The sequence below is a fragment of the Rhineura floridana genome, chromosome 3 (assembly GCF_030035675.1).
Source record: "Rhineura floridana isolate rRhiFlo1 chromosome 3, rRhiFlo1.hap2, whole genome shotgun sequence".
Classification (NCBI taxonomy): Eukaryota; Metazoa; Chordata; class Lepidosauria; order Squamata; family Rhineuridae; genus Rhineura; species Rhineura floridana.
The window spans coordinates 73,287,541-73,300,762 of record NC_084482.1 but is presented as its reverse complement, the minus strand read 5'-3'; the positions used below and the strand labels follow the sequence as shown (position 1 = coordinate 73,300,762).

Here is a 13,222-nt window from a genome sequence, read left to right as displayed (position 1 = left end):
TTCCATTTACATTCTTGCCTGGCCTCGTTTTTGTCTCATGAAGAAGCAATTTTTAAAAATTTCTCTCTTGATGTGCCATTGGCTTTTTTGTTTCTTTTCTACTCCTAAGTTCATTATTGTATTGTTTTAAGTTTTTCTTTCTTTCACTCTCTTCCAGCTAGCACCTTCTCTTTTTGTCTCCTGTTTTATAGCTTGCAAACTTGCAAGTAGGGACTTATTTCTGTACAATGCCTAGTAGTACACATTAGGCACTTTACAAATAATAAATTACAAAATAAGTTTACTTAAAATCGTGGTTATCAAAGTGAGAGTTCATGCCATTAGAAAGGGGAGAATTAGTCTTTTCAACAGGTGTCTGAATATACACATACATTTTAATTTTAAAAACAAGATAGTTATGCCAAGATATAAAATTACTACAGACAGACCTACCATAGAGATTTTTAGTAACAAAATATTGTTATATAAATATACTTATATAAACAGACATGAATTTTGGATGGAGCTTCTTTCCAACATCGTACACAGATTTTATGGCCCAAATTCTGTTGTTTTATTCTCTTCTTCTTCTCATAAGCTATTAGTCATTATCTCATTTTAAGTATGACTCACTGTACCTATTTCAACATTCTGCCACATTTGGCAATTATGCCTAGCATGAGAAAATTTGCATCAGTAGATTGCAACACCCAACACAGCACAACAAATGAGGAACAAGTAGGTATTTGATTCGTGCTGTAACTAGCAAAATCATTTTTTATTAAAAATAGCATGCCCATACCTGTGCTCAGCTGCTAGTAGCTCACTTTTTACTGTGACAGTAAATCACCAGTTATCAGACTCCATACCCCTTATATGAGGGGAACATGCATTTCCAGAAATCATCCCCCTTTGCAGCAGTTTCCAGTCAGTGTGGACTACAGAGTTAGATGGACTAGTGACCTAACTCAGTATAAGGCAGCTTCCTATGTTGCTATGTACAGTGCTCTTTCCTTAAACCCTGTGTAGAATCCTTTGGGGAATTCATAATACCTTTGACCAGACAAAGAAAACAATTACCTTGATTTGATCCAGGATTACTGCCTTTACATAACTATTTGATACAAAGTTTACATACCATGATCATCATAAAGTAGCTTTTAGAATGTAGAATAGGCCCCAACATTCTGCACAGGATACTCCACTAAGGCACAGTATGCCTGCATACGCTGATTGTGAGAACATGCCTTACTGCAGGTATGAGGAGACTTTTTCAGTCCAAGAGCTACATTGCCTTGTGGGCACCCTTTTAAAGGCAGCATACCAGTAGTGGGTGGGGCCAGATGCAAAAGTGAGCAGAGCAATGGGCATTCCAGCTATGCAATAGTCAGAAGTTTTTACACACACACTACATCATGCATCTCTCCACCCTCCTCCCAGGCAAGGAAGAGGCATTATCACGGTTCAAGGACAAATTCAAGCCAGGCAAAAGCACTCAACATGGGTATGGTATGGCATACCTGGGTGTGAGCTGGGAAGAGCCTCGAGGGCCAAATACAGAGGCCTACGGGGCTGCTTTTGGCCTGGGAACATGAGATTTCCCACCCCTGCCTGACTACCTGGAACAATACATTATTATTTCTAAAGAAAAACATACTGGTATTATGGGCCAAACAAAAGACACTTCCACGTTTATTCTCACACTTTGAAAATACAGGTATCTTCATTCACAAGAATTGATCTGTTCTCAGAATCAAGGGAAGAGCTTTTCAGAGACAAAATGACTGCTGAATTTGAGTCTTTGAACGCTAACCCTGGGTTAAATTATATATATAAAAAACCTAAAAATGCATACTAAGCATGCAATCCTGTGCACATTTACTTGGGAGTAAACCCCACTGCATACAGGGGTAAACTTGCATAGGATTGCCATGCAAGTTGCTTTTGAAAACATTGCAGTGTCAGAACAATCCACTCAGGGACTGTACAAGAATGCTGTGTCCCCGGTACAACTTTGGAACCAGTCTAAAAAAGCATACTCTACACCAAATGCATCATACTCACATTTCTGTTATATTAATATTAGGGTAAATATTAAATCAGTGTGGTGTAGTGGTTAAGGTGCTGGACTACGACCTGGGAGACACACAGCCATGAAGCTCACTGGGTGACCTTGGGCCAGTCACTGCCTCTCACCCTCAGAGGAAGACAATGGGAAACCCCCTCTGAATACTGCTTACCATGAAAACCCTATTCGTAGGGTTGCACCTTCATATGCTTCTGCTATAACAGACTCTCACATTATTTGGATTAAATATCTAATAGGATTTACAATGCAATCCTATGAATGTCTGCTCAGAAGTAAGACATACTGAATGCAATGGGATTCACTTCATAATATGTATGAGGTTGCAGCCCTAATTACTTCTTTCAACATAGCTCCTCAGACAATATAATTAATATGAAACTGAATTAGATATTCAGACAGCAGCACAAAGTAACTAGCAGCTGAGCTCCCTTTTTCACCCCCTTGGTGCATTATGCCATCATGTAGACTGTCCATTTGCATGCCCACAAGGCTTGATTGTCTCATAGCAACTCCTTATGAAACAACTAACCTGATGCAATAGATAAAACTTCAGACTTAGACCAGGCCAACTTCGATTCAAATCTTGCTCAGCCACGAAGGCCGCCAAATGACCTTGGCCAGTCATTACCTGGGTTTGAGAGTGTTGAAGAAGCTGAGAGCAATGCCGTCAGGAGTCTAGACCTAGCAGGGGCACCCAAGAATGGTCAAAGCTGAGACACCAGACTACGTTGCATCCAAACTCAGAGGAAGGCAATGGTAAACCACCTCTGAATACTTTTTACCATGAAAACCCTATGAACAGAGTATCCAAAATGCAACACAAGATACTGTTGGAAGATGAGACCCCCAGGTCAGAAGACACTCACCGAGCTACTGGGGAAGTACGAGTAGCGCTGTGACTAATGATGCAGCTGGGTCAAAGCCGAAAGGAAGCCCAGAGGCTGATGTGCATAGATGTGAAAGGACAGTCCGGAGTTGTACGACACGCACAATAGGAACATGGAATGTGAGAAGCATGGACCAGGGAAAGTTAGAAATTGTCAAGCAAGAAATGGAATGTATCAACATTACAATACTTGGCGTGAGTGAATTAAAATGGACAGGAATGGGACATTTTAAATCAGGCAACTATAAAATATTTTATGCAGGAAATGAGAAATTAAGAAGAAACGGAGTTGCTTTAATAGTGAGAAGTGATGTAGCAAAAGCAATTAGGAGCTACAATGCAAGGTCTGAGCGAGTGATATCAATGAGATTAAACGGGAAACCTATTAACATAACCACCATCCAAGTCTACGCACCAACGTCAAACGCAAAAGAAGAATTGGAGAGATTTTATGCAGAAGTACAGGAGGAAATTGTTCACACACCAAAACAAGATATGTTGATAATCATGGGGGGCTGGAATGCAAAGGTAGGGAACAGAGAAGAACTAGGAATTGTGGGGAAATGGGGCATAAGAGACAGAAATGAAGCAGGAGAAAGACTTATTGGAAACAGAAGATGGAGAAGTTCCATACTTTCTGCAAAAACAATCCCAGGAGCAGACTGTGGTACAGAACATGAACTGATCGTATCGAAAATTAGAGTAAAGCTAAAGAAGAACAACAAAACAATTATAATGCCAAAATACAATTTAAATAACATCCCAGAAGAATATAAAGATCAAATAAGGAACAGATTCGAGGTTTTAAATTCAGTTGACAGAGAACCAGAAGAACTATGGAATGAAGTCAGAGACATGATCAGGGAAGAATGCAAAAAGACAATACCTCTAGTTAAAAATAGAAAAAGACCTCAATGAAGAAACTCTTAAAATGGTTAAAGAGAGGAGGAAAGCAAAAGCAAAAGGAGATAGAAACACAGTCAGAACCCTAAATGCAACAATACAGCGACTAGTACGTAGAGACAAAGAAAACTATTACAATATTTATTGTATACAAATAGAACAACAAAAAGGGAAGAACAAGAGCCCTATTCCAAAAGGTTAGATAAATTAAAGGAAATTTAAACCACGAGTAGGGGTGTTGAATAATCAACAGGGAAACACACTGACTGACTGAGATGAAATAAAAGGAAGATGGAAGCAATACACTGAAGAACTCTATAAAAGAGATGACAGGATGACAGATTCATTCACGGAGGAACCATATGATGAAGAACCAGAAATTTTTGAATGTGAGGTGAAAGCTGCTCTTAAAATTCTTGGAAGAAACAAATCACCAGGAACAGATGGCATACCAATAGAGTTGCTACAAGCTACTGAGACTGAATCTGTCCAAAGTTCGACAAAAATCTGTCAAGAAATATGGAAAACTAAACAATGACCAACAGACTGGAAGTGTTCAATATATATCCCAATTCCAAAGAAAGGGATCCCAGGGAATGCAGTAATTATCGAACTATTGCCTTAATATCCCATGCAAGTAAAGTAATGCTCAAGATTCTACAACAAAGGCTCTTACCATATGTGGAGCGAGAAATGCCAGACGTCCAAGCTGGATTTAGAAAGGGAAGAGGCACCAGAGATCATATCGCAAACATATGTTGGATAATGGAATGGACCAAGGAATTTCAGAAGAAAATCACCCTGTTTTTTATAGACTACAGCAAATGTGTAGATCATGAAAAACTATGGAATGCTTTAAAAGAAATGGGGGTGACACAGCATCTGATTATCCTGATGCGCAACCTATACTCTGCACAAGAGGCTACTGTAAGGACAGAATATGGAGAAACCAATTGGTTCCCCATCGGAAAGGGTGTGAGACAGGGATGTATTTTATCACCCTATTTGTTTAATCTGTACGCAGAACATATCATACGGAAAGCAGGATTGGACCAAGATGCAGGAGGTGTGAAAATTGGAGGAAGAAATATCAATAATTTAAGATCTGCAGACGATACCATACTATTAGCAGAAACCAGTAATGATTTGAAAAGAATGCTGATGAAAGTTAAAGAGGAAAGCACAAAAGCAGGACTACAGCTCAACGTCAAAAAGACTAAAGTAATGACAACAGAAGATTTATGTAACTTTACAGATGACAATTAGGACATTGAACTTGTCAAGGATTATCAATACCTCAGCACAGTCATTGACCAAAATGGAGACAATAGTCAAGAAATCAGACAAAGGCTAGGACTGGGGACGGCAGCTATGAGAGAACTAGAAAAGGTCCTCAAATGCAAAGACGTATCACTGAACACCAAAGTCAGGATCATTCAGACCATGGTATTCCTGATTTCTATGTATGGATGTGAAAGTTGGACAGTGGAAAAAGCGGATAAGAGAAAAATCAACTCATTTGAAATATGGTGTTGGAGGAGAGCTTTGCGCATAGTATGGACTGCAAAAAAGACAAATAATTGGGTGTTAGAACAAATTAAACCATAACTGCCACTAGAAGCTAAAATGATGAAACTGAGATTATCATACTTTGGACACATAATGAGAAGACCTGATTCACTAGAAAAGACAATAATGCTGGGAAAAACAGAAGGGAGTAGAAAAAGAGGAAGGTCAAACAAGAGATGGATTGATTCCATAAAGGAAGCCACAGACCTGAACTTACAAGATCTGAACAGGGTGGTTTATAACAGATGCTACTGGAGGTCACTGATTCATAGGGTCGCCATAAGTCGAAATCGACTTGAAGGCACATAACAACAACAATGAACATAAAAAGAGGACGATCCCCATATACACCAACCTGAGCTTCTTGGTATAAGAACAGGATACAAATGTGATAGGGACATATGTCCCAAATGACTTTTTAAAGAGCTCCATTAACTTCAAAATGGAAAAGGGAAGGCAGGGACTGTATGCATGTGTATTTACATTAATGCTTAAGGACATACATTCAACCTACATATCTATATATTGATCCTATACCCATTTACCTAGAACAAATCACTTTGATCTTATTGTGTACTGAATTAGACTACTAAACTACTACAGGCCAGGGGCTGCCTTTGGAAACTTCAGCTGGTGCAAAATGCAACATCCAGGATTGCGTCTAGACTGCTTTTCAGAACTCTGCATTGCTTCCCAGTTTGTTTCTTAATACATTTCAAAGTGCTGTTTATTGCCTATAACGTCATAAACAATTTGGGACCAGGATAACTGACGGCCATCTTCTCCCAAGTGTGTTTGCCCTCCACCTGTAACAGTCATTAGAGGCCCTGCTTAATCATTCTTGAATGGGCTTTTTCAGTTGTAATGGTCAGCTTGAGAAGTTCCCTACCCTGGAAAGCCCAATTTGTCCCTTATCTATTTCAGTGTTTATTCCGCCATCGTGCCTTCTAGTTTGGTTTCGTCTCCCTCCCCCAATTTTAAAATATGGCTTCTGGCTTTTAGTTCATTTCTTAGTTTAGTCTTTATTATTTTGTTGATTGTATATTATTTTAATCAATACATAGGGTTCCCATGAAAGGCTAGGAGACAAGATATAAATATTTTAATAAACCATGATTTTGAGTAGACATGTACAAGATTGCACTGTCAGTCTTCTAATTATAAACGATCTGTGTGAACGCAACACACATAAAAGGAGGTCATGCTTTCTGCAAGGAGTGGATTTTCTTTCTTAACTCTCCCATACATTACACAAGCATTAAACCTGAAGAACCTGCCAATGCAGTTTAACATTTGATGACAATGCACTGTGTTTACCAGTCCTGATAACGGTAGAAAAGTTACCACATAAGTTAGGTCCAAAAGCAAATCACCCACAAGAAAAGAACTGTGATACTTACGTGAGAAGAGGTTTTTGCATAATAAAAGTTGTGGGCCTAATGATATCTGACCACTTTGTTTGTTTCTAACCCACAGACCAAGGGCTTTTCTGACACATGCCCCAATTACAGTTTAGCTTTTGCATGATACTTCCACAAGTTCTTTTCAATGCCTACAACACAATATTCGGTAAAATAAATAAGAAATAATAAATTTGGTGCTGCCTCCCCTTTCCCCTTAAAAAAAGAAAGATGCATACACCATACAGTCATCAGATTTTTTTTTTTTAAAAAACACTAAAATATTGCTGAACCCACCAACATTTGAAGAGGATTTGTATAGTTTGGAGGCAATGTTTGCCCTATTGGTCATCACAACAATTTTAATTAGGAAAACCAGGAATGGGTCAAAGGATTCAGCACCAAGACAGGAGAAAGGAGAGGGAGCCTGTGGCATGTACCTGATTCTCCAAACTTGTTCTACAGGAGAGATGTTCATTTCTTGGAGTGCCATCTTTTCCAAACATCTCCACCCTGATCTTACCATTGGCCCATGCCTTCAAGGCCTCTGGCACACAATAGAGAGTGGGTGTATTGCAGTAAACAATCACTAGCATTACCCTGCATAGTTACTTTTGTTTAACAGCAAAGACAACAATTTTCCTCAAGAATAAAACAAATGAAAAGTTTCATTTTGAAAGGAGATTGGAATTATCAACAAAACTGTGTGCTTGCATTATCTTTTTTCCTGGGATATGTCCTGAGAATTGCTGGTGCAGTTTGCTCACATCTTGAGCAGAGTTACTGATCAGTGCCTCATTTCTAGGAATTCACTTTCCCATGATGTCTCAACAGACATAATAAGGGAAACTAGATCTGCTCACAACAAAAATCTACCCCAGTCTACTACTTAATATGGAACCCTTTTCAGCCTCCATTAGACCTAGTGTCAATGGGCAGATCAGCAGGATGTAAAGGGTTCCATTTCAAATGGCACACTGAATCTACTCATAAGAAACTTATGAACTGAAAACTATGAGCTAAACGCCTACAAAGAGCTACATAAGAATATGCTGGGGAAAATATCCAAAAAGAGAGCATATTCCTATCTGTCCTGGAAAGAAGCACCACATAATACGATGCTGTGATTCTAAGCACATTTAGAGTGTTAAGAGTAATATTTAGTACCGGACTGCACAAATACAATCCTGTTCCTACTGAAGTCAATGATAAATCTGCCACTGATTTTGGTTCAGCCATAGTATATAATAAACTAGTTAAAAGAATCCGGTATGGAACCATATTCTGAAGAAGTTTTTATTTTGCTTTGAATAACGATTTGCAAAGGTTCAGGTTTTCGGCTCCATCTGACATGCTCTCTCATTTGTCAGGTTAAATGAAGGAACAAACTATAAATAAATGTTCCAGTGTTAATGCCAAAAATACTCATCCTATTCATATCAGTTCTTCAGAAACATTTGGTAGTGCTATTACAATCTTGTGCTATACTTGTACTTGTCTTTTCCTTTTAAAAAAGATCATTCAGACTCTTATACGCCTTTACTACTTAGAGAGAGAGAGAGAGAGTGTCCAAATGTCTTGCACTGTTCTAATCATTTTGGACATCAGTAGGCTAAAAAGAAGTCTCTCTCTAATGAGATACATGCAGTGAATTATTCACTCTCAATTTTGTTAGGATGGTACCGCTCAGAGCCTATGCTTAATCTCCAATCAGGGCTGGTCCTATCATTAGGCAGAGTGAGGCAGCTGCCTCAGACAGCAGATTTGTGGTGTCATAAAAAGACAGTAAATTGTAAGTTATTTAATTCATCATTATTGTATCTTTACTGCTGAGGGGGGATAGGTGCTTGTGGGATGTTCTGCCTTAGGTCCAAAACAAAGTGACTAGCTTTGAGAACTAGGCACCTTGACTTGGTGTGGGTGGGGCTGGAAGCATTTGCTATTCACAGACAGAAAAATGGGCGAGCCAATTATCATGTTTGCAGTTACAAGAAGAAATATCCAGACTATGTGTATTTATATTGTATATACGGGTAATACACACTTGGTATCGCCTTCCTTGGTTTTGGCTTCAGCAGTGAGTTCCTGATGGAATAAAAAAATCACTTGCCCATTTCCCTGTGGGATGTTAGGTGCCTGAATGTACATGCATGGGGAGAATTCAAGAATGGACGGATGAGTGTGATAGGAGACGTACAGTTGACATTAAATGGATGTGTATGTATGGATGTGTGTGAATGGAGGTGACCCAGCCACTTTTGGCTCTGGCCCCATTCACCACTGCTAAGCAGTTCTTGACCACTTTTCCCTGAGGAAATGTGGTCCTCAACTTGAAAAAGAGCTTCCCCACTTCTACTGTATATAGTCATATAATTTATGCTTTTAAAATAGCACAAATACACTGCTACCTGCAAGAAGTGAAAAAATGATTCATTTTTCACCGAAGGAAAATGTCCACTGGTTAGCATTTCCCATGGTTACTCTTAAGCAAACAGAGAAGCACAAGAGTTGTATAGTAAGCTTTCTAGTCTCTATTTAACAAGGTTCTTCCCAAAGGAGTTTTGTAGCATAGGCTTGCTAGGAACAGAGTTCTGTTCCTAGAACTCAAACCCAAAATACGTAATTATTTCATTCCTCTTTTTCCAGGATGTACGCACAGCAGAATGTTAATCTCTTCCACTTCATATGCATTCTATTTTGGCATGAATGTGAGCATAATTAGCATGATTTCAGTAGAACGAAGTGGAGGCAGAAATTAGTTTTAACATTAGGATGAAAAGACTTCTAAGAAGCCCAAATAAAATTGTTTGGCATAGTTTTGTATGTACTCCAGCTCCTCTTGGGTTGTGGTCTCGTTACCTGTAGCTCTGCTGGATGTACAGAATAGCCTCTCACTTAGTTTCACCAACTAGTCCCATTATGTCCATTATATCCATCCAACATAAATTTACAAACCTATGAGGAAATTTTACAGTGCCCCACATGTTGTAATGGAGTTGACAGGAATGGACAACCTCTTATGAATGGAAAAGCAAGGGAGGTGTGTGAAACCTCATGCTTAGTAGTCACCTAAAAGGCACCATAGGAAAGCATAAACAAAGCAGATGAGGACATGTCAGCCAGTAGCTGATGGGATTTCCTGCCACTACTTAGAAATAAAGAGTAAACAAATCTTTCCTTAGAAATACAGATGCCAGAGCTCAAGGCAGCTGGGAAGACAGGTTCCCTGTCATGGAAGCCCTGCCCTATAACTGCCAATGTGTGGGAGGTGGCTGTGGTGACTCAGGGCAGATCCACACCATGCATTTAAAGCATTCAACACACATTTGAAACACATGTATTCCACCACAGAATCATGGGAACTCTGGTTTGTTAAAGGTGGTGGGAACTATAACTGTGAGGATTATATACTTCCTAGGATTCTCTGGGGGAAGTCATACACTTTAAATGCAAGTTAAATGTGCTTTAAATGTATTGCGTGGAACTGTATTACATAATCAAGACAGGTCATCCTACACAAGCACCGTCTTCTCTGCGCAATCTACAGGTGTAAGAGAGATCTACCCAACATTGAGGTTCTAGTACAACTTCTCCATGTGGCTACTTACCCATATTGTACCCATAAGGCGACTCTGTGGCTCCATCCTCCAGGCTAGCTAGTATCTCCCCTTTGCCCACGTCGCTGTCCCCCACCAGCAGGAATTTCAGCAAGAAGTCATAAGCTTTCACAGGGCTGCCCACGTGGTTCATCCTCTTTCACCGCTTCTCCTTTCCTGCCTTGCCTCACAAAAGTATCTGCGGAGAATCAGCTCCGGCGCCCATGAGGGGCACCGCACGACCAGCTGTGGCAGCAAAAACAGGGGATGAGGAAGAGCAGCAGCAGCGGGGGCAGCAGCACATACGCAAAGGCATGTTCAAACCCTCCCCGTGGCGCGCGTCACCAGAGGCAGTCGATATCACGACGATACTCAGGTTGATTGCCAAGAGGAGGACGGCGGCGGGGTGAAGAAACAGCAGTAACCCTCAGGGTGCGGGTGTCAGCAGTGGGAGGCAAGAGTGAGTGGACGCTGCAAGGCTTCCTCTCAGCCGTGACAGGGGAGGAGGAGGAGGGGGAAAGATTTTCAACGGCGCCATCCGCGATAAGGCACACACAAGGCCGGCATACGTGGGGTTGGACTTGCGCAGCCAACGAGTAGGAACTGAAGGTAGCTGTGCGGTCCACCCTGACGGACTGGCCAGGGTCAATCGAGCCAAAGGGAAACCAGGGGAAGGCCGGGAAGACCCTGTCTCGACGACCGACGAGAAGCGGCTGTGCCAAACAGCCACACAGTGCGCCACAGGGTCGGGGGAGCAACGGCGGGGTGGGGGGTGAGAGGCAGCTTCTGTTTAAAGCGGCGCGAAGTGCTTTCTGATGAGGCAACGGACGCTCCCTGCTTCTACCGCCACACTCTTCGTTGTTGCCCGACTCCCTTGAGAGGTGCCACTGCTTCCTACCACCTCCGAACTGAAGGAGTCCGCTTCCAGCGCAACACAAGTGACAGCTTCTCCAACCAACACCTACCCCTTGTTCCCATTGGGGCGCGCCTTCCGAGACCACGCCCTCTGCCGCTGCTATTGGAGAAGGACCCCACCCTCAGGCTGCTCTTTTTTCTATTGGTACAACGGAGCTCCTGAACTCCACCCTCTCTGAAGGTATTGGCGGGAGAGAACCCACCTCTCAAACCCCAATAATTCAGTTGCTGGGGTATTTCTTTTGCATTATTGGCTGGCACACATGCCCGTTAGAGTGGCGCAGGGCGGTGGGTGCTGAGCGGCTGTGTTTACACATCGGAGGGTGAGGCATGTGCTGCTGGACAATTATGCGTGAGCGCGGTTTAGCTCATTCTCAAGGCTCGGGATTACAGGAAATGGAACGCAACTAAGTAGAAGAGATGGAATTGTGCCCTCTGGATTAGGATGGCTTCTGATGGATTTGCAGTGTACAGAATGAAATGTCACTGTCTAGGGTTCAGAGACAGTAGAACGTCCATTTTCCTTAAAGGAGTTGTGAAATGTAAATGAGTTTATTCACCCAACATTCCTGTCAGACGAAGGGCATCTGGTTTGTCACTGTTTGAGACAGAATTAAATTGATCGTTGCTCTGATCCAACAAGGCAAGTCATTTGTCCTTTGTGAATGACATTCTGGAATGGTTTTGTGAGCAGAATTATATAATCTGCAGAGCTTGGAAAAGTTACTTTTTTGAACTACAACTCCCATCAGCCCAATCCAGTGGCCATGCTGGCTGGGGCTGATGGGAGTTGTAGTTCAAAAAAGTAACTTTTCCAAGCTCTGATCTGCACCAGTAGATAGAGTGAGATAGCCACCTTAGACAGCAGATGTTGAGGGTCAGGGAGTAGACAGAGTTGTGTGTATCACCGTCGCATGGCCTTCACTCCCATGTCCCCTAAGTTAGTCTGCTGCCAGCCCCTCACAAGTGCAGCAGAGGAAACAGTCTCATCTGCCGTGTTGAGGTAAGATTCAGCTGCCAGTCTGGTAAACTTCTCTACATAAAATAGGAGAAGAACCATAGTGAAATGTGTCTTTAGGTTAGATGCACAGCAAAGAAAGAGTTAACTTTCTCTAGAGGGTATTAAACACCCTAAGGAGAGCCAGTGTGGTGTAGCGCTTAAGGTGCTGGACTACGACCTGGGAGACCAGCGTTCGGGGACGGTGTAAAAGCTGGAACAGAATGGAACAGGCCCTTTATAAAATAATTTGATGCCAAAAACCCTGGGATGTGTTAGAGACACTTGAGAACAACATTTAGGAACAAAAACCATTCCGATAGGATTTTTATTAACCCTTTAACAACCAAAATGCCCTCCGGAACAGAATGAAACAGCCCGGAATGGCGACTTCCCAGCGAGCCAGACCTCCGAAATTCACCAGTCCCACATGACTACATGAGATGCATGCAATAAGACACAAAACTTCCACGCAAACCACGTTCCGATACCCGTTCCAGGCTATAATACGCTTTTACGTAAAACAGCCCGGAACGGCAACTTCCCAATGAGCCAGACCTCCGAAATTCACCAGTCCCACATGACTACATGGGATGCATGCAATAAGACACAAAACGTCCACGCAGACCATGTTCCGATACCCGTTCCAGGCTATAATACGCTCTTACATAAAACAGCCAGGAACAGCGACTTCCCAATGAGGCAGACCTACCAAATTCACCAACCACACATGTTGCTGCCTCTCCTCTTGTTGGGAAATGGGAGATAACACAGGATGATGCAGGAACCTCTGGGGTGATCAGCAATACCCTTTCTTGCTGTTTGTAGCTCCACTAAGCAGCACTATTGGTGCTGCTACCAGGTTGTGAATGGCTGGTGAACTGGGGA

At 41.8% G+C, this 13,222-nt stretch overlaps 1 protein-coding gene across 1 annotated transcript in view; it reads right to left on the bottom strand.

The window, feature by feature from the left end:
- Positions 1–11,375, bottom strand: part of RAB40B (RAB40B, member RAS oncogene family) — a 36,421-nt gene extending 25,046 nt beyond the window's left edge. The window contains exon 1 of the mRNA XM_061616543.1: positions 10,435–11,375. Coding sequence (XP_061472527.1) covers positions 10,435–10,576 — 142 coding nt within the window. The 5' untranslated portion in view covers positions 10,577–11,375. The remainder of the gene's footprint in view (positions 1–10,434) is intronic.
- Between the last annotated feature and the right edge of the window lie 1,847 nt (positions 11,376–13,222).